Here is a 25116-nt window from a genome sequence, read left to right as displayed (position 1 = left end):
ACCATTCCTATTGGAAAGCCATGGGACAACCCATGCTCATTCCAGGGGTTGGATGAAAGGTGCATTAGCAAGAGGAACGCAAGACATTTGCATTAGTCCTGCAGCACACCTTGGAGGACAACAAACCCAAACATCCCCCTGCTAAAAAATAAAAATACAAATTATTCTCATTGGGGCTGTACAGACTGGCACTTTGTGCCGGCCTGTATGCGCGGTAAGGGCTGAGCATCTGCACGCTCGAAGCCCTTCTCACACCACCCAGCCATCATTATGGCATGTGCCCATCAACATGGCGCACGTCATGATGATGCACACTGGGCACAGTGCCCAAACGGCACTGTGTGGAAGGGGTGTCATGACGCCATGATGCGGCGCTTATGATGCCCTTTCCAACTTGCAAATAGAAGCCCAGGGCACAAAGGGGCAGCACTGAGCTGCCCGTATGTACAGCCCCATTATGATTTTTATCCCTTTTTGAGACAAGCTGGAGTCCCTCATATCTGGAAATTCTCCACCTAGAAGTTACAACCCAGACGATGGAGGAATTGACACCCTCCGGAGACATCCACCATTTTGTTCGGGGAGAATAGGCAGTATTCTCCAATTCCATCTTCCCCAAAAAGCACTCACTGAGGCTACAAAGAGGTCACCGATCTTCTCCGTCGTATCCCACTCCACGACACGCGACGACAAGGCGATCTGGAACATGGAGTGGCACTGGAGTATCTCCTTGACCCGGAAGAAAACCACCTGGCATTTCCTGGCGCTGAGCACTTTGGGCTCCATCTCCATCAAGGGGTTCCTGTAGTCCTGTTGGCAGAGTCATGAAACACAGCATTAAAAACTATTAAATGCTCACTTATTCCTACTTCGGTGGCTGCTGCAATTGGGATGTTTGGGGGAAAGCATTCCCAGAATGGAATAAAGTTACCAAGAAAATATAAAAATCTCATATTTTGATAACATGAAAAAGGCATCATCCAATGGTTCAAATCAGTCCATAACTATCTGAGCATGTTTCCTTTTCCGTTGCTGCTGATAAAGGTATCAATTCATCCAAGCTAAAAATAGATATTGGTAGGTTTCTTACCTGCAAGATCCGCCGCAAGGAGTCGACGTAGCTCCTCTCGCTTTGCACAATGGAGCCGAGGATGTGTCGCCGGACAACCTGAGTAAGATCCGTGGAGAAGGAAGAGGAGACAGAGAGTTAAACAAACCAATTAGGGAGAAAGAATATTTTAAGATGTTCAAAAAATGATATTAAAAAAACCATGTTTTTCACATGTCAAGAAACCCTGGTATGAAGAATTCTGGACTGTTGAGACTCTTCAGTCCAGGATTTACATAATTTGAACATGGATGTTTTGCATAGAAAACAATGCAGGACTGAGCCTTTTCTGAACAGAAAATTGTATTACTGTACAGAAATATTGTTTTCTGTGCCAAAGAAGCTGTTTTCTGTGCAAAACCGCCCCGTGCACATTTTTGCACCAAATCAATCCTGAATTGCAAATCCAAAACAGTTCTGGTCCCAAGCATTTCCAATAAGGGAGACCCAACCTGTATGTCTTCTTAAAGCACCACTATTTCAAACCAATAAGTAGCATGCCAAAGGTTATAAATAATAATCTGGGTATAATATTTAATCATCTAGTTGGAAAGACATAGTTTTGTTGCTCATGTGTCGTCAAGTCATTTCCAACTTACGGTGACCAAAAGGCATGGGGTTTTCTTGGCAAGGATTGTTTGGAGGAGGTTTGCCATGGCCTTCCCCTTTATTCAAGCTTTCTGTTTGCTTGTTTGCAACTAGTTGCACATAGAATCATAGAGTTATATGAATGGGATCCGACCATCGCAGGCCCCCTTTGCTGGGAAATGGGCTGAGCTCCAGCCCCTCCTCAGTCAGCAAGGCTTTCCTGTTGCCACCACAAGACAATTTTAGAAACAAATGCCCTCTTACTCACTCTCTGTGCCATGATCAGTCTTTAGAGGAAACAGAGAGAGAGAGGAGAGAGAGAGAGAAACATTGCGTCATTGTGCAAATCTGACGTTGCTGCGTCATGCACATCCCGGTTTACATCCATGAATGGATCTCCGCAACTTGGAAACTACTAGGATGATAGAATCATGGAGTTGGAAGAGACCTCAAGGGCTCTGATCCAGTCCAACCCCTTTATTCTGCCATGCAGGAACTCCTAATCAAAGCATCCCCATTGACAGATGGTCATCCAGCCTCCGTTTAAAGACCTCCAAAAAGGAGACTCCACTACTCTTCCACTGTGAAACATCTCCAACTATTAGGAATTTCTTTCTAATGTTGAGGTGGAATCTCTTTTCCTGTAGCTTCTATCCATTACTCCATTGTGTCCTATTCTCCGGAGCAGCAGAAAACAAGCTTGCTCCATCCTCAATGTGACATCCCTTCAAATACTTAAACCAGGCTATCATATTACTGCCTCTTAACCTTATCTCATCTCCAGGATAAACAGACTCATCTCCCTAAGCCACTCCTCAGGGCTTCATGGCTTCAGACCCTTCACCATTTTTGGTTGCCCTGGACATGCTCCATCTTATCAACATCCATTTTGAATTGTGGTGCCCCAAAGGGAGGACCATGCCAACAGCCTACTTCACAAGGTTGTTGTGAAGATAAAATGGAGGACCTTGAAGACCCTGGAAGAGACGCGAGGTAGAAATGGGAATGAATAAACCAACCAACCTGTTGAGGGCTCAATCCTTCAGGCATTGGGCCCAACTCTGGAAGGAGTTGCTTCATAGCTGTCACTGGGACCTCCAAGAACCCCATGTCTTCCTCTTCCGAATCACCTGAGAAATTAAACAGGGAAAAGAGGATCTCCAGATCTACTCCAGATCTACTCACTTGGCTCAGGGCAAGGGAAGCGTCCACATACCCTCCAATGTTTCACAGGTAAAAACCAGAAAACGTGGGATTAAGAAACATCAACGTGTGGTCAAAATGGTAAAGATTACTACAGAGAGTCCTCCAGATTTGCTGGAGTTAGGGACATAGGACCCCCATGAAAGTGGGGAAAATGCACATTTTAAAAAAATCTCTATTTTATTAACCTATGGGGACACCTCTCTAGGAATTTCTAGGTCTCCCAGAGCAACTCTATGGTCAACATCCATCAGAGGTTGACCATAGAATTGCACTGGAGGACCTACAAATGCCTAGAGAAGTGTTCTCTCTAGAAACCTCTATCTCCTCCAGTGCAACTTCTAGTGAAAGTTGGCCACAGAATCAGAATGGAGGACCTACAAACTCCTAGAGAAGGCATATTAAACAAATCCATGTATAATCACATGCACAAAAGTCAAAGCTGCAAATGTGGAAGGCAGACTTTAATAAGCTGTTAATTGAGCGCAAACTACTTTTGGACATTCTGAATTCAGTTTGCAGCAACTGAACTAAGCTGAGGACAAAAGGAGATGGAGAAAGAAGCCAAGGAATTTGGAAAGGAGCTGGAAAAATGGGACAGCAGAGGATTGACCCGGACAGTCCCTTTCAAATTGGGTACGAAGGTTGAACTATCCACTAGACTTAAGGCCAATGGCGCCAACCCAAAGCACAAGAGAGTTCAAAGTGAGTCAGCAGATGGGCTTTTGAAAATGGATGACTCGAGGAACCGAGCCAAGTTGCATGCTTCGAGGTGGGCCTCGAGGACAAAATAGACCCGGTGCAGCTGGCTTGGGAGGAGACAAATTCTTCTCCATCCCCAGCATAGACCTCAGGGCAAGTTGCAGACGAAACCCACCGGCTGAGTCACCTCCGGCGGAAACCTCATAGGGCCTGACTCAATGCCACCGTCGGAGGTTTCTTGTGGGCACCGAGAGGAGGATTGCGGACAAATTCTAACCTCTTTGCTATAGGGGGAAAAGTTGTACACAAATGCACAATAGAAGCAAAAAAGCTGGTGGTCCAAGCAAAGAGACTGGGATGATCCATGCCTTACCTGAGATGGAGGAAGAGGAGGAGGAGGAGTGGACGATGACGTAGTCCCGGTCAGTCCGGTGCCGTCTCCTCCACATCATATCCCCCGGTCACCCACCCAGAACGAAACCCAAGTGCTGGTTGCCAAGTGTCCTCCTTCTCAAAACCCCACCGCCTTGGTGGGTTTTAAGTAGGGGGTCTACGAACAACACCCTCCGAAAAAGAGACCGTACTCCATCCAGTGTCGCCTGGGGACCAAGGAAAGGAGGAGGAAGAAGAGGAGGAGGAAGAGGAAGCAGCTGAATCTGTTTGCAGCTCAGAAAGAGAGAGCTTTGGAGGGTGGAGATTGGAGAAAGAGACAGGAATAGACCGGAGGCAGCAGCGATGGCACGGGCGGACTTTTTCCTTCCCTAATTTTGGAACAGCTGTTTGACCCATCAGAGATGCCAGCCGTCCGTCCGGAGAACGGAAACAGCCCGAGGGAGAGACAGAAAGAGAGGAAGAGAGAAAGGGAAAGGACCCAGGGAGAAGGCAAGGTCCAAAACCCTGCCCCAGAAAGAAAATTATTTGTTCTTTCTCATTCTTTATTAGGGACACCATTTTGCTATGCCATTGTATTGAATTGGGATTGGAGCATCCACGGATTTTGGTCTCCACAAGGGACTCCTGGAACCAAAACCAAGCGGATACCAAAGCTCCCCTGTATATCCATTTAAACTCATGCGCACCATTCACAAAATCACAAGGTATATCATTGGAATATTGGATTTTGGAATAGATCAATAAGATCACAACTTTAGTGGTGGGAGAGACGCAAAACAGGGAGGCAACGTTAACAACAGGTAACAGAGGATGCACATTAAATAGCATGGCCAAACAACATCATCGGCAGGATGCATATACAGTCCATGGACAGGCTAGCATGATTTCCATATCCAGCACACACAACTATGCTCAACACAAGCCGCTACAATGGACACACACCTTTGGGGATCTATTATGCGCCATGGCCAAAGGACGCAACTAGACCTAGGCGGACGTTCACAGACGCAAAGCTTCATCTGCAGATTGAGAGATGCTGGGAGCCTGCCTGGCTCTGAAGGTGTGTTCTCCTGCCAAAAGGAAGCTTACATTTCCCAAAGGGCCATGGGTTAGCCACACACAGTTGCGCAAATAAACTGATATTGGAAATGCATTGTTGCCAAAATCATGAAAAGTAAAAAGATGCACCTTCGTGGAATAAAACTCCTTAATCCTCAAGGCACACTAGGGGAAAAGGGACTCTGAGCATGTGCCAAGGGCCTTTTCCGTACGGTGCAGGAATCCTGAGACGACGCATGCGCTTAAAAGCAGGGCTGGCTGGTTCCCAACTCAGCAATGGCTTCTCCCTCTGGGCAGAGAAAGCATCACCTCTGAGCATGTGCAAAGGCCACAAACAGAGGCAGGGTCACCAGTATCTCTCAATTTCATAGCAGAAGCCAGCTAGAAGACGCACTCCACTGCAAGCCATGCTGCTGTATCGGATGAAACCGAGACAAGGATCCAGGTCGGAGATCCATACCGATCTCGGAGCTTGGCCAGTGGGCTTTGCAGAGTTCCCCCGTCCAGGATAAGGAGCGCTTCCGTCCTACGTCCGGGACGCTCCTACTTGCCTCTCCGTCCCCTACAATGGCGGGAAGCGTCATTTTTTAACAACACGGCATTTACTCTTCTCCTCCTTGCTCAGGATCCCAAGTGCCTACTCTCTCCAGAAAAGTAAGGCTAGATCAATCAGACAGTGTAACCTTTGAGCATCTTATTTTTCCCTTCTTCTCAAGTTCTCTCTGCACCCATTCCTGAAGAAACTGCAAGCCCATCTCCATGGAAAACCATCTTCAAAACCAGCAGTAGCCAGGCGACAAAGATTTTTGTCTCCAGCACCTTGGGTCCAAAGTACACTTCAGAAATAATCCAGTTTGAGACCGCTTTAAGTGCCTTGGGTCAGTGCTAGAAAGTCCTGGGGATTGTAGTTTACTTTAGCACCAAAGCTCTCTCGCAAAACTACAGTTCCCAGAATTTCCTAGCATTGAGCCAGGGCAGTTAAAGCAGTCTCATACTGGACTATTTCTGCTGTGTGTTTTGGACCTAGGTCTCCAAGGCCTTTGATTGCAAGAAAAGCTACTCCCAAATTAAAAATGTAGTTCTACTTGTTCCTAATGGGTTTGTTTCAGCCTTGTAAGCAGATTCGGAAGTTGCCAGTGAATAAGATTTTGCAACCGAATAAAAGGAAGTGCGCTCTAAAGTCAGCAGTGGGGTTTTTCCTGGAGCCGGTCTTTGGATAACCTCCGCAAACTGGAAGTAACTTTAAGCTTTCCATTTGCATTTGTGTGTTTGTATGTAAGAGAGGGAAAGAGAGAATATTCAGATTGCACTTGCATAATTCACATACACAACAAATGTCTCAAAAGGCTGCAAAATAGTTCTTGGGTTTTGAGTGATGGACTCTGGAGTTTATCACACTAGGGCTGATTTGGGCATTAAAGAGAGATTAAAAGTGCGTTTAAAGCATCCTGTAAATGAAGCGGAAATGGTGAGTAGTTGCATGAATGATTGTCACTTGCAATGGCGCAAATAAAGTGATATCGGAAATGCATTGTTGCTGAAAGTAAAAAAGATATGCATTAATGCTTCTTTGGGACCACTTTAATGGTGGGTTTTGTGCAACGTCATGTGAAATCATTTCATGCAATTATGCAATTTTCCAGGATATTCATGGGATAAAGTCCCGGTCTCCGTCGTGTGATAAGCTCCTATGAGTCTGGAGACTAGGGTTCAATTCCCAGCTTGGGCATGAAACCCAATGGGTGACCTTAGACAAGTCACACTCTCTCAACCTCAATAGAAGGCAATGGCAAACCTCCTCTGAACAAATCTAGCCAAGAAAACCCCAGTATAGGGCCCCTTTAGGGTCACCGTAAGTCGGAAATGACTTGAAGGCACACAATGACAGCAACAAATACAAATAGCATCCTTTTCAACAAAGGTTACCTGGGGCTTCCTTCTTGTGCAGGAACGTCCGGATCATGGCGATCTTGGTCTTCTCCAGACCGTCCTTGGTGCCGCTCTTGGCCGCTTTCATCAACTGGGTCATCTGTGCGGAAGCCGGGAAATGGATGGGTCAGTCGCATCAAAAGAAGACCTCTTGTCCCCCCTATTCTGCAATTGCAAATCAGCTGCAAATGTGCAAGGGACCCACCTTTTCATACATGGATTCACCTGTGCAAGAACTATAACTGAGCATTTTTTGCAACATCCATATTCAGCTAGAGGCTGCCATGAAGTAACTACATACAGGCATTCATTGTTCAATGGGAAAAAAATGACCAATGTGTTGTGGCACAATGCGCATCTGGCACCCATGTGCACTGCACACCAGCTAGAAAGTGCTAGGACACAGCAGGACTGCACAATGTGCACTGAAGCACTCAACATTACTACATATGGGCATCCATTGTTCAATGGAAAAAATAACCAATGTGTCATGGCACAATGTACAACCGACACCCATGTGCAACTGCAGTGCTCCCCAATGGACAACTGGCCACCAGCTGGAAAGTGCTGGAACACAACGGGATTGCACAATGTGCATCGGAGTGCCCACATTAACTCCCATGAGCAATTCTTTCCTTTTTGAAGTACATTAGTTTCTGCAAAGCAAGAGAGACCAAGAGCAGCAAAGGACCAGTTGAGACCGAGAGCAGGTTTTGCAACCCAGAGGTTAGAGAAGGTAAATTGTTATTGCTGTTTTAAAAAGCCACCATCGAGAGGAAAGAGAGCCATACCTTGCAATCATATCTTTGCTTCAGCTCCTGCATGTCTCTGCCCCCGACTTTCAAAGCCAGGATGTCCCTCTTAGTCCTGGTGTATCTTTCCTTTAGTCTGTGGAGGTCTGGAGAAAGCTGCTGATAGCCCCAAAAGCCAAATGAAGAAGAAGCAGAGGAAGGAAGAAGAGAAGGAAGAGGAAGAGAGAGGCAGAGAGATCCAGGTAAGCAACAGACGCGCCAAGCCAAGATGCAGACAGAGATACATAAAGCATTCGCAGGTCATCTTCATGTTAGCAGCAGTGTTAGAAGGCAGCATTTAGTGTTTCCAAAAAGATGGATACTAGCCTCTGGGATGCCAAAAAACTAAGCCAGATCCATCTTTCTATGATATTTCAAGATGGCTCCATCATCTCACATCTCAGTCTTCTCCTCTCCAAGCTAAACCTATCCATGTCCCTCAGTCATTCCTCAAAAGACTCGGTTTTTAGACCTTTGGTCATCTTGGTCACCTTTCCCTGGACATATTCCCTCTCTTCCCCCAACATGATCCTAGTCCTTAATGGCTTTAGACTGGATGGCCCTTGTCTCTTCCAACTTTATGGACTTTATCACATGGAGGGATTTACGTTGACAAAACGTTGCCGAACTGTTGCAGAAGCGCGAAGGTGGGATCATCCGTCGTGCTATTAAAATGTCATTGTGGCTTTTCGCTTTCCTTCCATCAATGAAGTGTGAGCGGAGAAGTCAGGAGAAAAAGGGCTTCTCTGTGAATGCTTCATCAATGGAAGGAAAGCGGGAAGCCTCAATGACATTTTGGAAGTGTGACAGACGATCGTACCTTTATGGTTCTGCAACAGTTTGGCAACGTTTTGGCAACGTAAGTCCCTCCGTGTGATAAGGGCCTATGATTCTGTTATTCGGTGATCTAATGATAAATTGCCGGCTAGTCATTCCAAAACTAGAAGGCACCTTGGTGACATCCCCTATTCCCAGAGAAGGTTTCTGGTGTGACCCATTAGCGAACGATTCCCCGAAACCCTATTACCTTTGGTTGGAAGGAGACCTTGGGCTTGGCGGGTTCGGCTTCCAGCTTGGTCTCATCCGCCGAGTCTTCGCTGTAGCTTTCGAACTCGCTGGAGCTCCATCCTAGATCCTCAGCTTCTTGAGGCTCCTTGTCATGATGGACATCTTCATAAATAAGGTTTCTGTCTGAATCTGGAAAGATGGAAAGGAGGAGGAGGAGGAGGAGATGGGAGCTGCTTAGCAAAGGGTTACACAAAGGATATACTCAAGGCTGAAAGGGAATGGAAAGCTGGAACAGCGGAGAGATGGTTGAGCATCATTCCTCAAAATGGATGCATTCCAAGAAGGAAAGAAATACACAGAATATGAGAGGAGATGAATCAGAGAAGAAAACTCCTGAAGGAAAAAGAGAAGATATGAAATGAATGGGAAGAAAGAAAGGGTGGTAAAAGTAGATGATTGTCGAAGGTGGCCTCCATGCCAGAGTCCTTTAAGAGTTTATCGCAAGGGGGGAAATTGGGACTTTAAACAGTGATTGACCTGAGAAAATCGCATTTTAATGGCACTTTAATCATGTTTCACCTCGACGTCGTGTGAAAACCGTTAGCATAATTGTCTGATAATAACAGGTTATTCATGGGATGAAAGCACTTTGAACACAATATTGTGTGAAAACCATTAGCGCAATTGCGCAATAATAACAGGTAATTCATGGGACGATAGCACTTCGGACACGACGTTGTGTGAAAACCACTGCATTTCTTTTCAAGGAAAGGAAAGGAAAAAGACGCAAGTTAGGCGTGCGGAAACATGGGAAAACGGTGTAGAAGCCCACCAGAATTCAATGGTTTGGAAGAAAGGAGAAAGACGGCGGAAAAGAGAAAGAGGGTAACCAAAGATTGCCGTGACCAAAGACAAAACCCCCTCGAAGAGTAAAAAGGGGGCACCGTAGAAGGCGCCGTACCACATTGCTCCGGCTCTGCGCTTTCGTAAGGAACGTCGTCGTAGATCACGTCCTCTTCGGCCGCCGGGGGGACGACCGGACCACCTGGAAGGAAACCAACACACAAAGGAACACAACATGGAAGTCAACCAGAGGAAACTAGGATGAATTGGGCCACTTGGACCTATAACAGGGCTACCAAACCCCTGGGCCTGGCCTCGAGTCTCCAGTTTGTCTTCCGGGTGAAGCACGAAGGTGCAATTTCTCCCATTTTGGTGGGCTCCCTTTTGGGCGAAAGGAAAGAGGTGGGTGCAAATCTCCAACTCATGAAGCAGAGCAACACCTTGCTATCATTTCCAAGCCGTCGCTGGTCTTTTTTGCTGCAACTTGCAAAGGCTGCCCAGTATAGTTTTTTGTGGGGGGTTTTTCGGGCGATGTGTCCATGTTCTAGAAGTTTATTCCTGAGGTTTCGCCGGCATCTGTGGCTTTGGCATCTTCGTCGTTCTCTGAAGATGCCAGCCACAGATGCTGGTGAAACGTCAAGAATAAACCCTTCTAGAATATGGACACAGGGCCCCACAAAAACTATGGATGTTGGCCACAAAAGCCTCCGACTTCACTCTCCAGTATATTTATATAGTTGGCAACCTTTTCCCAGGACTCGCCATCCATTCTGCTCTAGTTAGAAACAAGGAGAGTAAATTTAAGGTTGCTTTAACCCGTCTTTGTAAGTAAGTAAGATGGAACGAGCCTCCCATTTCACCTTGGTCCAGCTCAGTGGTAACCCCAAACTTTTGGATTTCAACTCCCAGAAGCCCCGGCAAACTTGTCCAAAGGTCAGGAATTCTGGGAGCTGAAGTCCAAGAACACCTGGAGGACTAAAGTTTGGGAACCGCTGCCCTATCTGACAATCACCCGAGTCGATGTATAAGAAAATACAGTAAATCCAATCCCCGATGAAGGCTAGAGCCTTGGTTTCTTGGAGAGGCGAAGAAACACACATCCAGAGTGATGCATTTCACAACTTAGATATATACACAAATGCAGAAACAAACACATATACACACACACACACGCTCCTGGCCATGCTCCCGGGTTCCGTGCATCGCGTACCTGTTGACGCCGCTCGGCGCAAGGTCTTCCTTTTCCAGCTGTAGACCCGCATCCCGCTCTGCGCATTCCCGACGTCTCCATTGCGCACGACACCCAGAAACCTGAAATGTAACTGATTGTGAAAAACTGTCGTTGTTGATGTTCATTATGTTATATAGATTATGGTTTTGGACATACTGAATTTGTTATTTTTATGGGTTTCCCCCCCTCTATCAGATATTATGTTATGTTTATATTCCTTGTTGATTGGGCAGGATACAAATAAATCTATTATTATTATTATTATTATTATTATTATTATTATTATTATTATTATTATTTCTTAGGGTCTGTATTGGTCAAACTTAAGTTGGAAACCTCAAAAGAGCATCCCTCTGTCTGCCACAGGAGGGCAGTGTTGAGCTTCAGCCATTTTAGGGTGCATCTGCACTGTAGAAATTGTGCAATTTGGCATCACTTTAAGTACTGTAGCTCCAGCCTATGGAAACCCTGGGATTCATAGTTTTGCAAGGTCTGTAAGCCTTCTCACCAAACTATAAATCCCCCCCCGCCGCAAAGAAATCCAGCCAAGGAAACCCCATGAAAGCTTCCCCTGGGGTCACTGTATGTTGGAAACAACAACAAAAGCAACTTATTTTAAATATTGCAATATTTAAAATTCAATTTTATTGTATCTATTTTCCTATGTTTTTAACGGTATCCTTCTTTTAATATTGTGAGCCGCTCCGAGACCCAGTTCTGGGGAAAGCGCGGGATACAGATCAATTAATATATTATCATCGTCGTCATCATCATTATCATTTTATATCCCGCCTTCCTCCTTGTATAGAGACTCAAAGTGGCTTATTGTTAAATATAATAATAATAATAATAATAATAATAATAGGATCAGTTTTTGGAAAGTCCCAAATATACATATATATCTCCTTAAGATGACCCCAGCCTCCTCCAGCCACAGCTGGCTGCTATTTGCAGTTAGAAACCCTCCAAACTATTACCAGGGAAAGGCATTGCAAATGTATGGAGAGGCAGGACTTTTCTTTACAAGGAAAGAAATGTGAGATAGCAAGTGTTTTGCTTTGTTTTGAATCAAGACAGCTGGAGAAAAAGGCTGGGTTCCTCTGCCTTGCCTGGCCTTGCCTTGCCTTGCCTTCTGATAAAACCATAAGCCAAGCTGCAAAACCAGTCCATGCAAAGATCTCTTGGCTCCTTCCAAAAAAAAAAGTCACCTGATCAGGTAGGATTTTGGGATCCAGCAGAAGCAAATCCACCTGAGTTTTAACCCATGAGTTGCTGGTTTAAAGGTGCAATCCACACTGGAGAAATAATGCACTTTGGTACCACTTTAACTAACATGCTGCATGCAGTGGGATCATGGATGGAGCGTTGCAATTTTTCTCCCATTCCCCCAAACTCAGGTTTCATTTACCCCTTTAGCCATTCATGTTCAATTTGTTCCTCTTTGTTAAATAAAACAGAAAAGAAAGTTTTAAAAACGCATAAATGCACCATGCATCGAAGCAGCGGAGAAGCACTTACTCTGGCTGGGTCTGAGAGCCGAAAGGATCTGCAAAAATGCAACAAGAACAGAAGTTAAGACTCTAATTTTGCACCCAAAAAACTATTAGCAGAGTTTGGGAAAGTTTCTTAGGCATGGACTACAGCTCCCATAATCCCCTATTTCTTGGGCATGGACAACAGCTCCCATAATCCCCTAACCAGCCTAGCAGCACCGATAAACCTAGCAAAACAGAAGCCATATAGTTAGTTCTAACTAGAGAAGATCTATTGGATCAGTGAGGTCTATCTATAAAGTGACCCACCAAATCCATTCAACACTTAACTGGACTAGGACTCTGGGTTCGAATCCTTGCTCAGCTATAGAAACCCATTGGGTAACTTTGGGCAAGAAGTTACACTCTCTCGGCCTCAGAGCAAGGCAAAGGAAACCCCTCTCTGACCAAGAAGACCCCAGAGATAGCTTCACCTTTGGAAATGACTTAAAGACACAAACAACTACAACAACAATAGTGGTTTTTGCTTCGGATATAGGACTCCAAGAGACCAGGGTTCGAATTCTTGCTCAGGCCAAGGAACTCATTGGGTAACCTTTGGCAAGTCACACTCTCTCAAAGGAACGCAAAGGCCAACCGACCAAATCTTACCAAGAAAACTCCAAACTCTGGCAATGATTCGAAGACACACAATAACAACAACAACAACAAATGAGTCCATACCCAGGGTGACCCAACGTCGTCCTTTCCCAGGACACGCCCTACATTTCCCCCTTCTGTATTCCAAAATGTCCTCCGTCCCAGATGACCAGAGGTCCTCCTTCTCCAAGACGTCTCCATTTCCACCTTCTATCGAAGAGGAATCCCAAAACATCCTCCATGTTGCACATAACGAAGAAGCAAGCATTGATATTTATATGAGTGTTTTGTGCTTTTATTGGGTCACGTCCGACATTTTTCTCGAACATCCTACATTTTATGATGCTTTGTCCTCCTTTGGGTTAGGATTGGAGGACATCAGCTCACTCTGTCTATATAAGTTGGAATGAACCAACGCAATGCCAACCAAGAAAAAGCAAGAGGAATGCTGTGAAGAAGTAAAACGTGTCCAGACAGACCAGGCCTGAAACCGGTTTAGACTTCCGGCATGCAGACAGACCCTCCGAACCCCTCTTACCAAGATGGCTCCCCGAATCGGAAGAGGTCAGCAAAGGGGCCCGATCCTCCAGGAGTGCTTCCTCAGCCTCCCATTCATCCAAGGGCTCCAGGTCATCGCTGATGCTGGACCTTCTCCTGGACGGAGGGTCTTGGAGAGCTCCCCTGGACCCCAGCTCCGTCCGGGCGTTGCTGACCACTAGCCGAGCGATGTCCTCCTCTTCGTCCTCCTCTTCTTCCTCGCTGTCCTCGAAGTCGAAGGGCTCCCCCGTATCTTCGTCTCCCTCTGCCAAAACCTCGGGGGGGCCAGAAGTCGCGGCCCTGTCTCCTGCGCAAAAACGGAGAAATGGCAATAGTTATAGAGTCAAGTGAAAAGCAAAGGAAGACGACAAACCACACAATACAGCCAACCCTTGGTATCCGCTGACTTTTTATCCATCGCTTCAAGCATCCGCAGCTTGCAAATGTCCCAAAAAGAGATATAAATTCCAAATAGCAAGCCTTGGTTTTGCAATTTCATAGCCATTTTATATCTATCTGGACTTGAGCATCCACCGGTTTTGGTATCCACGAAATTTGCCAGAACCAGTGGATACCCAAGGGCCTATTATTATTATTATTATTATTATTATTATTAACACCTTGCTTTAAAAGCACATGGCCAAGATGTGGTTTTTAAAGGCTGGCATCTCTGAATGCAACACACATACACGTTTCTTAATCTGCTCTTGCTGGCTTTCGGGTCACTTTGGAGCAGAGCGACGAAGGTCCCTTGCAACCAGGATCCGGTTTCTGCCCGCTTCCCAATTTAGCTGAGACCCAGCTGCCAAAAAGACGGGGATTAATAGCCCTGGTATCAAGATCTCTGCCACCGACAAGTTTGCCCAGTGACAGCTTGGGTAGAAAAAGGAAAATATTCATCCTTTTTCCTTCTTTTAGGTGCATCTGCATTGCAGAAACAATGCATTTTTAAACCCACTTTCAGTGCTGCAGCTCCATCCTATGGATTCCCGGGAATTTGGGGTTTTGCAACGTCTTTTGGCTTCTCTGCCAAAGAAACTACCAAACTGCCAATGGAAACCTGTTGGGTGACCTCTCTCTCAGCCTCAGAGGAAAGCAAAGGCAATCCCCCTTTGAACAAATCTTGCCAAGAAAACCCCATGATAACTCTGCTATAAGTCAGAAACACCTGGGATTCAGTGGCGGCCTCCCATCTGAGGGCCAACCAGAGCCAGCCCTGCTTAGCTTCCAAGACCAGACAGTCTCCGGTGCCTCCATTTATTGCCTGGATTTGAACAGCAAGGAAACAGTACCTAGCGAAGAACCCGGTTGGGAAGAGGCCATCTCTGCCTTGGGCACCACTTTGCTCTGATGTGTCTCTCCTGGGTCCTTCCCAAAATGTCTTCCTAAGGAGAAAAGCACATGAAACAGGTTCAGGAGGGGATGCTGGGCTTTGCGGGAAGACAGCTGCATTTAGTCTAAGAATCTGGACGGTTGCATTTAGTCCAGACGCAACTGTCTGCACCTGGCAGTTAATTCTTTGTTACTCTTGGTGTTGCTGTCCAGTCATTCCCGACTTATGGTGACCCAAAGGCAATCTTATGGGGTTTTGTTCTTGCCATCCTCTGAGGCTGAGAGTGTGTGACTTGCCCAATGGTCACCCAGTGGCTGAGCCGGGATTCAAACCCGATTCTCCAAAGCCATGGCCCAATGCTAAACCGCTGTGCCATGCCACGCTAGATCTCTAGGCCTGGACACTCCTGATGTACTTCAGACATTACCAAAGTGTATTGGTCATTTCGATGCACACTGGACACACCTGGTGTTCATAGGCATTTCTGGTGTGCATCAGACACTACTGGAGTGTATTGGTCATTTCTGATGGACACTGGACACTCTTGGAAGTCCGTCCGCAGCACATGCGTGTCAGGAGTTCTGGCACATGGGCCTGTCGCCACAATTATTGCAAATTATTGCAATGGCAATTTACTCGTTTTCCCCAAAGCAAAAGATAGGACTTCTCAGGGATATTTTTAAATAGATATATGCATAAATAAAAAATATTCTAGAGTAATGAGCCATTTCCACTAGTTATTTTTCACAGCAGAGAAGGTTTAAAGTTGGGAGAGGATTAGCCTGGAAACAGATGGCAAGAAAATGGAGGAGGAGGAGAAGACGGCGGAGGAAAGCATGAACTAAGTAGATGCAAAGGAAGGAAGGAAGGAAGGTGGATGGAAGGAGGAAAAGGATGGTGAGAAGAGATGGAGGGATGGAAGGAAGAAGGTTTTGACAGGGAAGGATGGGTTTTCGGGGGAAGAGAAGGAAGGAAGGAAGGAATTCTCTTGCATTCTCTTAGAAACACAAAGTAAACCAAGTGTGAGAGGGAGATGCTAAGAAGTGTGTAAGGCTCCTTTTCTAAGAAAAATTGTGCAATCGAGTTCTGCTTCCAAGTTCGGATCAGAGAGGAAACATCAGGGCTCCCAAAGGACCAAGTTCAAGAAATGGATGCAGCCAATTTTGGGGGGCAACCTTTGAGTCCCCGTCTCTCGAGCCCACATTTTGCCATTCCTATTATAGCACAGGGGACACCCTTTCGTTCGAGGGCGATCCGGAGCAACGGAGAAAGACACTCCCAAAACAAAGAAATGCAGACAACACCCAGGTTGCAAAGCCAAGTGGCTCCAAAGGCCAAGAACGCCTATATGACCAATCCTTTCTCCAAGCAATTGGGAGGATTTTTGTGTTTCTGTATTTCTTCCTACTCTATTGCAAGGCTTTTTACTGGCAAGCAAAGTCCAAAGCTGCTCAAATTTCCCAGCGATTGGGAAATAAGGTTTTGCAATTCAGGATCATCCCAGGGCCTTAGAGTTGCCATAAGTCAGAAATGACTTGAAGGCACCGAACAACAAATACTCCATTGAGGTTATTGGGGCTATATTTCAGGTTTGCAAAATGCTTGGCGATTCCCAAACTTCAGCCCTACAGATGTCTTGGACCTCAGCTCCCAGAATCCCTAACCCTGGGGTTTCTGGGAATTAAAGTCCAAAACGTCTGAAGGACCAATGTTTGGGAACCATGCTTAGAGTCGCGACAAGTCAGAAACGGATGCCAGACGACAACGAATTCTGGGTTTCTAGGGCTAATCGCTTGGGCCAAATCTGAGATTATTTCCAGGCTTTCCTCACAATTGGGTTTGTTTTCATCTTAAAACACATCCAAACAACCCGTTGGATAACCTTTTCCCGCAGCACCGAGGCTCTCCAAAAAAGGCTGCCATCATTGCAAAAAGTCCCTGCAACGATGGCCCTTTATGGGAAACAGTGAGTAAGAGGAAGTGGATAGGAGGAAAATCCTTCATCTTGACATGGATTTTGTCTCTGTCTTGGAAGGGGAAATCCCAAGCAAGAGCTCAGCTCCAACCCAGACTCTTTTTCCTTGCAATGGCATTGAAAGCAAAAGTGAAGAAGCCAATTGCAAGTGTAGACTTAGATTTCATGCAGATCAACAAATGCAGTTTAAAGTTTGAATTAAAAGCAGCGCCGTCGCTTTCCATTATAAACTGAAAAAGTGTTGCATGATCCATGAAGCCAAGGGTGCTTCTGGCCATGCGCAGAGCTCACCTTGGCCATGCCATAGGTCAACCTGGGCCTCATTCCCACTACCTTTTAAACTGGATCGCAAATCGGTTTGAAATGGTTTAAATGACCATGGTTCGCACTTGAACTAAATTGCGTTGAAGTGATTTGAAAAAGGGGGGCCATGTGCCAGACCCATTTAACCCACCTCTTTTTGGCGCTGATTTTTTTCCCGCGTCTTTTTGGATAAATCGCTTCCGCGCAAGTATGAACCTGATGCAGATCGGAATCGATTTTACAAACATTTTACAAACCAAGCGACATCCGAGTATGGTCAAAAATCTTCCCATGTTTAAACATGGCGACCGTGTCGCCCCTTAATCTTCTCCAGGCGAAACATCCCCAGCTCCCTAAGTTTCTCCTCATAGGGCTTCATGGTTTAATGCATAACGCTTAGCAACGTCACGTCCTTCGCTTTCGGTTTTCGGTCTGGAAACGTTGAGGCCTGGGATGGTCCAGAACTGGCAACCTTATGCAAATACTAGTCTATTTATTTTGGGAAACAACTGGGAAACAAATAACAGAGGATATTCTTTTGTCCCTTCATAGGTGTCTGTTTGCCCAGAGGAGCTATAGCCATGCTCCAGAGCTCACCTGGACCAGGTAAACCCAAGCCACACCTGCGCTGCCGCTGCTTGTCCCCAAAAGCGTCCAGGAACCCATCCCTTCTCTTTGCGGCTTCTTCCTCCAAGATGGGATTTATTTACACCCCGGAGATGGTTATATATAACCCAACTCTGCGTCAGGTGCCTCCTAGTTGGACTAACCTTAGAAAGGTCACTACTGTCCAGTTGACTTGGAGGGGGGCTGGAGGAACTGGACATTGCAACATGACATGGCTTTCCCACTCAGATCCCTAGACTTCACTTTTTTGCGTTGCGATTTATAGCAAAAACTATTAAACCCCAGACTACAAAAGCAAGGTTGCAGCGTTGTCGCCGGCAGATCCTGCGTTGGACTGGACCGGACTGGACTGGGCAGCCCTTGTGGCCTCTTCCAACTCTATGAAATGTGCAGGGAATTACATTTTAAAGATTAAGGTTATTAAAGGCGTGACTGGAAAAAAGAGGAACACATAGATGCCGCGTCGGGATCGCAGCGCGTACGCCAGCCAAATTCCCACAATCTGTCGCCGCCACAACAACATCCCTGGCGTGACCAAACAAACAGAGCCAGAGAATTGCAGAATTGATGGAAGGGGGGCAAAAAACAAGAGGAGGTTTTTCGGTCCACTTACCTCCTTTTGTGCGGAGTAGTTACAAAAAGCTCTCCATGCTGCTACGGCTTAAGCGGCCCTTTCTTCTCCCCCCGTGCGCCCGATGAAAGAGACCCTTGGACACACGTCATGCGCACATGTCCCTTCTTCCCACGGCTCCTTCGCCTCCTTCCATCATCGTTGCCCAAGCTGCAAACCTAGGCCTCGCTTTTGCAATGCTTTTGCAATGCTTTGGCAGTGTCCCTCCTTGCTTTTCTTTCCAAAAAGAAGAGGTATATAGAGCAACCAATGCTGCGATGATGCGCCTTGGCTTTGCACCTACTGACCTCTTGGTAAATATTAGCAAAGAGCTGCCCCTTGCATGGAGGCAATGGCAGCAAATGTGTGGCCTTCCCTCTTGTTCCCCAGAAGTCCAGCAGCCATGAATATTCAAGAGGAGGAGGAAAAGGAGGCCAAGCCAAAGCCGTCTCTATGTGTCAGACCTACGTCAGAAGGCCATGAGAGACGCCTGTGCAGGGCCAGCCTCTTTCTTTCTTTCTTTCTCTCTTTCATTCCCTCCTTCCCTCTCTTCTCTTTCAGTCCCTCTCCAAAGAGCTCTGTCAGCCCTTGGCCTCCCATCCGTCACACGCCGATGGAGTTTGGAAGGAGGAGAGCGCATTAGCAAATCGGATCCAGGCGGTCTGGATTTGGCACCAGGTTCAAAGAGGGCAGAAGCAGCAGCATTCTGGGTTTATTAACTAGCTCCCTGCTGTTGCTGCTTTTTTCCTAGCATGCAAAGACATAGCCGTGTTAGTCGGTAGAAATAGTACGCAGAGAGAGCTTGCGGCACCTTTGAGACCAAGCGAAAGAAAGGAGTTGGCAGCATGAGCTTTCCTAGGTCTAAGTGTACTTCCTCAGATGCATTTAGATGCAATAATAGTAATATGCAGAGAGATCTTGTAGCACCTCTGAGACTCACCGGAAGTAAGGACTTTGCAGCATGAGCTTTCCCAGACTAAAGTCTACTTCCTCAGATGCATTTGGTTACTATTATATTATTATAATTATTCAAAGATATAGCCATGTTAGTCGCTAGAATCAGTATGCAGAGAGATCTTGCAGCACCTTTGAGACGAACAGAAAGGAAGGAGTTAGAAGCAAGAGCTTTCCTAGACTTAAGTCTACTTCTTCAGGTGCATTTGGTGGAGTGGAAACCGGGGACAAACATATATATGCCATTGGTATGTGAGGATGTTAATACAAGTTACAAACCCTTTGTGTTATGGAAACGAAGTTGCATCATTAAACCTGGACCTGCAACTTCTCTTAATGTCCGTTGTTGCACAGATCTGGAACCAACAAGGCTCCCAACTAACTCTCCACTTCCGCACGCGCAAGACCTTGTCTCTTACTTCTAGGGTTGTGTTTGTATATTTTCCACACATTTGTCATACCCTCCAAGGGTCCCAATTGGCAAGGATGGTCACAATTAATCCTCTGCCTTTCCAGTTTCCCCACTGGCTTTAAAACGTCCTGGTTTCTCTCTTCTTCCCTTGCTTTCCCCTCTCCGAATTCGCATCACTTCGATCGCTGCAAACTGAGTCCAAAGGGCAGAAAGGGAGTTTGCATTCAAAGCGGGGATGAGAGAGCTTACGTTTTCAGTACTGTATTAGAAAAAGGATATATCAACTGCCTTAGAAGAATAAACCGATTCCAACAGTCTCATAAAAACTCCAGGTCTTAAAGATGCATTTATTGACACAACACCAGTTTAATACCATTCATATGCCTTAGGTCTCCAAAGGATAACAATCCCTACTTTGACCCTGAATAAGTAGATTACGGTTCTGATACAATACAAAAATGTGTCCATCCTCCAGGTCTCTTGGGCCTTTTATATTGCTTGAAATAATGGTTTTAATTATGTATTTTTAAATTATTTATTAATTAAATCTGTATCAGAGGTACATCTTGGAAAAGTTACTTTTTTGGCGAACCGCGAACTATCCAAACCCGGCATGGATTCTGGAAACGACAGACCACAAAAAGGTAACTTGTTCCAAGCTAATCCTATGCAACGGAGGTCTTGAAGCAATCCAAATGATCATTTTGATATTTCCTATTTTCTCTTCCCTCCATCAGTTACTTTTTTCCCCCTTTATCTGCCTCCAAAGAGGAGCTTTAAGCTTCTCTGACACTCCGAAAAGGAAGAAGTTGCTTCATCTTTCAAAGCAGAAGTGTGATAAGATTATCTCTAGGAACTGCTGCCACGCATTCTTGGAATTAACACTGAAAGGGCTAAAAGATTTCAATTTTTTGCAAATATATATATATATATATATATGCGCCTTTTAAAATCTAATCTGTTGGATGGGAGATCAATGGGGATTTGAGAGCGACTTTCCTTTCGGAGATAGCAGACTGGCGCAACCCAGAGGAGTGGATTACATGTGTCTGGGAGTTCCTAAGAAGCCCCTGGAAATGTCAAAATTGCACGATAGCAAAGGTTTTAAGGGATGGAGAAAGGCACCTTTTTGAAGCAGAGGCAAAGGGGGGCTTGTCTTGGTTTCATCTCTGACCCTCAAAGGATTTCTTCTCATGATACACAATGCATGCGCACAACGCACACAAACTGGGCTTATGGTGTTAAGCCTCGCCGGTTCTGCAATACGTCAGCCGAGATGGGCTCCAGCTCACGGTGAAGGTCTAAGTGACTTTGGGGAGGATTGTAATTCCCACAAGGTCCCTGAGAGTTGTAGTCCAACACCCATGGAGTCCAAGACCAGGACCAAGACCCAGGCAGTCCCTGTAGCCCAAGATCCATGGGGTCCAAGATCCATGGGGTCCAAGACAAAGACCCATGTAGTTCATGTAGTTCATGTAGTCTAAGACCCATGGAGTCCAAGGAGTCCAAGACCCATGGAGTCCAAGACCAAGACTCGTGGAGTCCAACACCCATAGAGTCCAAGACCCAAGACCCATTTAGTCTATGTAGTCCAAGACCTGTGGCGTCCAAGACCAAGGCCCATGCGGTCCATGTAACCCAAGACCCATGAGTCCAAGACCAAGATGCATGTAGTCTATGTAGTCCAAGACCCATGGCGTCCAAGACCAAGGCCCATGTGGTCTATGTAGCCCAAGACCCATTAATCCAAGACCAAGACGCATGTAATCCATGTAGTCCAAGACCCATGGAGCCCAAGCTCAAGAGGCATGGAAGACTGCAATTCCCACAAGGTCTCCATCCAGCCAGGTCACTGGGAGTTGTAGTCCAAGACCCTTGGACTCAATGTCCGCATCTGTCCTTGAAACTACAATTCCCACAAGTTCTCCAGACGGGAGGATGGTGGACTCTCCATTTTTGGAGGTCTGCAAACAGAGGATGGATGGGCATCATCTTCCAAGGCATGCTTTGGCTGTGTCTTCTTGCATGGATGTGGAATAGGGTTGGAACGGATGGCCCTTGCTTGGGGTGTCCCTTCGGTGATGTTATGTCTCAAACACGCAGCTTTCGCCTCCGCCCGGTTTTTGCGCAGACAACGCTGAAGGCCGCCGGATAATAAACACATCATAATCTGGTACTTAAAAGTCTTCCACAAAGTTTGACTGTCAACAGTCATAAACTGGTTTGGAGGAAGAACCAGCCGAACAAGACCAACAAGGAGACGGGGAGATGGAGTTTGCAACAACACGCCTGGCTACAACCAGTCGGTGCTTTTTGCTGTTGAACCTGTTGTATCGTCACAGACCCCCCCTTGGGCTATTTTCCATGCAACCAGACCTATGAGTACCTTATTTCCCCCTTTAAAAAAAGGATCTAGGGCTTTGGAAATGACTTGAAGGCACATCAGAAGAGCAACAATTATATTCATGGAGTTGCATACATCGACAAGCGACTTAAAGGCACATATACACACATACCTTAAAGGCACCATCGGATCCTATGTCATCTTGGAAGCTCAGCAGGGTCATCCCTGGATAGTCCTTGGATAGGAGACCATCAATGGATCCCAGGTTCTGGAGTCTCCGTTTCGGAGGAAGAATTTGCAAAGACCATAGTCTTCCTTGCCTAAGGAAACCCTACAAAATCCATGGGGTCACCAGAAGTTGACTTGAAGGCATGGACACACACACCAGATCCCATATGTTTTTGGAAGCTAAGTAGGGTCAGCCCTGGATAGTCCTTGGATGGGAGACCATCAATCGATCCCAGGTTCTGGAGTCTCCATTTCGGAGGACGAATTTGCAAAAAACCATAGTCTTCCTTGCCTAAGGAAACCCTACAAAATTAATGGGGGTCGCCATAAGTCAATATGCGACTTGTAGGTACACACAGAAGGCACCAGATTCTGTATGATCTTGGGAGCTAAGCAGGGTCAGCCCTGGATAGCACTTGGATGGGAGGCCGCCAATGAACCCCAGGTGCTGGAGGCTCTATTTTAGAGGAAGAATTTGCAAAAACCATCTCAGTCTTTATTGCCTAAGAAAGCTCTATAAAATTCATAATCCAGTGCTGACTTGATGGCACAGATACTCACAGCAGGCATTACATTCATAGATACTTGTCCTATTTTGCATTCTTTGCAATTGTGGCTTTGCTTAACAATCTCTGAGACTCTGAGTTGTGCAGGTAACACAACTTGAGATTCAACTTGGGTTATTGTCTAACCAGAAGGTTATAGTGACACAAGAAGACAACAGGAGTAAATGATCCGTGCCCAATCCATTCCTTACAAATAAGTGACCGATTCAAAGTTGTGCAGGAATCCGCACCCGTGACCCTGAAACAAGGCACAATCTTTCTGTTGTTCTCCCCTTAATCCTTTCCATTGCAAGAAACTAGGGCTATTGTGTTGCACAAAGGTGTGTGCCACGAAGAAATCGGAGAATGCAAACTTTTTAGGACACCCTTTTTGAGCCAACGCCCTCCAGAAAATGTCCCCGTTTTCATCATGCGAGATAATAAAGGATTTTAAACCAACCTTCTTCTCTAGCATCTAGCAGGGTTGCGAGTTCAAGAACCTCCCAGGCCTTTTTTGGGGCATAACATTATTATTACTATTAATATTATTATCATTAGGAACCTCCCAGGCCTTTTTTCAGGGCATAAAAATAAAACTATTATTATGGTTGTCATTATTATTGTTATCATTGCTATATAATATTTGTATTGTATTTAACATTACATTGTTTAAATCAGGTTATTTTAATTTTTAATTTAAAAAAACTTGTTTTAATGTGCATTTATATTGCGAGCCACTTTGGGACTCTTTTTGGGGCATAAAAATCAAAAATTATTATTATTATTATTATTATTATTATTAATTATTAAATATTTGTATCGTATTTAACATGACATTGTTTTAATTAGGTTGGTTTAATTTTGGGGGAGCCAATGGGAAAATCCCCTGAATCCCAAAAGACTTGGGTTTGATCAAGAAAGAACATTCCTAACACAAGGGCGCCCTCGTGTGGCTACTCAGGGCACTGCACCCTCTACATCGAGCCAGGATCGACCCAGCTCCAGAGATGGATCCAGCGGGAGAGATCCCTCCCTCCTTCCAGGGCTCCCCTGAAAGGCCCTTTGGGCACCAAAACCTCGTTAAACTACAAATACCCTAGGCCTAGGGCCTCTCCAAGGCTTGGGGATGATGGGAAGTGTCCTCCAAGACCCCTAACACTGACATTCAAGTCACCATCCCTGGGAAGGGGGATGATGGGTCCTGCCGTCCAAGAGGCCTGCTGCTCCCCTGAACCCTGAGCAGCTCAGGTCTGGTTCTGTGGGCTTGACAAGGACTACAAGGTCCCTAGGCATGGCTTTTGGACTACAGTTCCCATCACCTCCGGGAAAACATGGCCGTCCCCGCCCCCGAAGGCCAGAGGATGATGGGAATTCCAGTCCAAAGCGTTTTGAGCCAAAAGCTTTGGTCCCTTTGCATCCTGGCCTCTTTCAGCCCAAGAGTACCATCCTCCTCCTCCTCCTCCTCCTTAGGTCTCTTGTTTTCAGTGGGGCTTTCAGTCTCATTGGGGAGAGAAAGGGGTAGGCCCTGGCTTTGACCACTAGGCCGCCCCAGCTCTGCTTCCCCCATTGGGAAGGGCCTCCTCCGGAGCCGGCTTCCAGGGCCAGGGACCGGGGGCTTGGAGGGGAGAAGAAGGCCCTGGGATTGGCCTAACTCTCCTCCAGGAGACTCTCAGGTGTTGGTCAGGATGGCTGCATCTCAATGCACCTGAGCCTCCCTTCTCCAAACCAAACCCTTGAGGCTCTCTCTCTTATCAATTCAAAGGTGTGTCCTTAATTATTACTATTATTGTGATTGTGATTATTATTATCATTACTCAGAAACCATTCAAGGGTAGCTGTGGACCCCAAAAGCCACAATGCTCAAGTCCCATTCAAGGCAAGGGAGGAGGAGTGAAAGGGTTGGTGAGACTGCAGTCCCCAGCATCCCTTCCCAGTCTGATGGGAGTTGCAGTCCAACGAATTAGTACAGCCCCTTCATGGATCCCAAAACCTACGGATGCTCTAGTGCCATTAAGTGCACTGGAGGAGTCAAAGGCAACCCTCTGGCTCTCTAAGACTGCAGTCCCCATCATCCCTTCCCAGTCTGCTGGGAGTTGCAGTCCAAGGAATTAGAACAGGCCTTTCATGGATGCCAAAACCTACGGATGCTCTAGTGCCATTAAGTGCACTGGAGGAGTCAAAGGCAACCCTCTGGCCTCTAAGACTGCAGTCCCCATCATCCCTTCCCAGTCTGCTGGGAGTTGCAGTCCAAGGAATTAGAA

At 46.2% G+C, this 25116-nt stretch overlaps 1 protein-coding gene across 12 annotated transcripts in view; it reads right to left on the bottom strand.

Annotated features, from left to right (window-relative positions):
• The window catches only part of ARHGEF10L (Rho guanine nucleotide exchange factor 10 like), a 50271-nt gene extending 31283 nt beyond the window's left edge, over positions 1–18988 (bottom strand). For 2 of the 12 annotated variants that reach the window (XM_042478461.1, XM_042478464.1), the window contains exons 1-13: positions 18376–18988; positions 14817–14909; positions 13526–13831; positions 12374–12401; positions 10835–10935; positions 9743–9826; positions 8801–8970; positions 7774–7893; positions 6980–7082; positions 5514–5615; positions 2720–2826; positions 1091–1168; positions 631–810 (exon numbers count right to left, since the gene is read on the bottom strand). In XM_042478461.1, the coding sequence (XP_042334395.1) occupies positions 631–810; positions 1091–1168; positions 2720–2826; positions 5514–5615; positions 6980–7082; positions 7774–7893; positions 8801–8970; positions 9743–9826; positions 10835–10935; positions 12374–12401; positions 13526–13831; positions 14817–14847 (1410 nt within the window). In that variant the 5' untranslated portion in view covers positions 14848–14909; positions 18376–18988. Of the gene's footprint in view, positions 1–630; positions 811–1090; positions 1169–2719; positions 2827–5513; positions 5616–6979; positions 7083–7773; positions 7894–8800; positions 8971–9742; positions 9827–10834; positions 10936–12373; positions 12402–13525; positions 13832–14816; positions 14910–17732; positions 17829–18375 lie in introns of those variants that run through there. The other 10 variants (XM_042478471.1, XM_042478472.1, XM_042478463.1 and 7 more) reach the window with 9 other exon arrangements.
• Between the last annotated feature and the right edge of the window lie 6128 nt (positions 18989–25116).

The sequence above is a fragment of the Sceloporus undulatus genome, chromosome 7, assembly GCF_019175285.1.
Source record: "Sceloporus undulatus isolate JIND9_A2432 ecotype Alabama chromosome 7, SceUnd_v1.1, whole genome shotgun sequence".
NCBI lineage: Eukaryota > Metazoa > Chordata > Lepidosauria > Squamata > Phrynosomatidae > Sceloporus > Sceloporus undulatus.
This window is presented reverse-complemented; position numbering and strand designations above follow the sequence as displayed.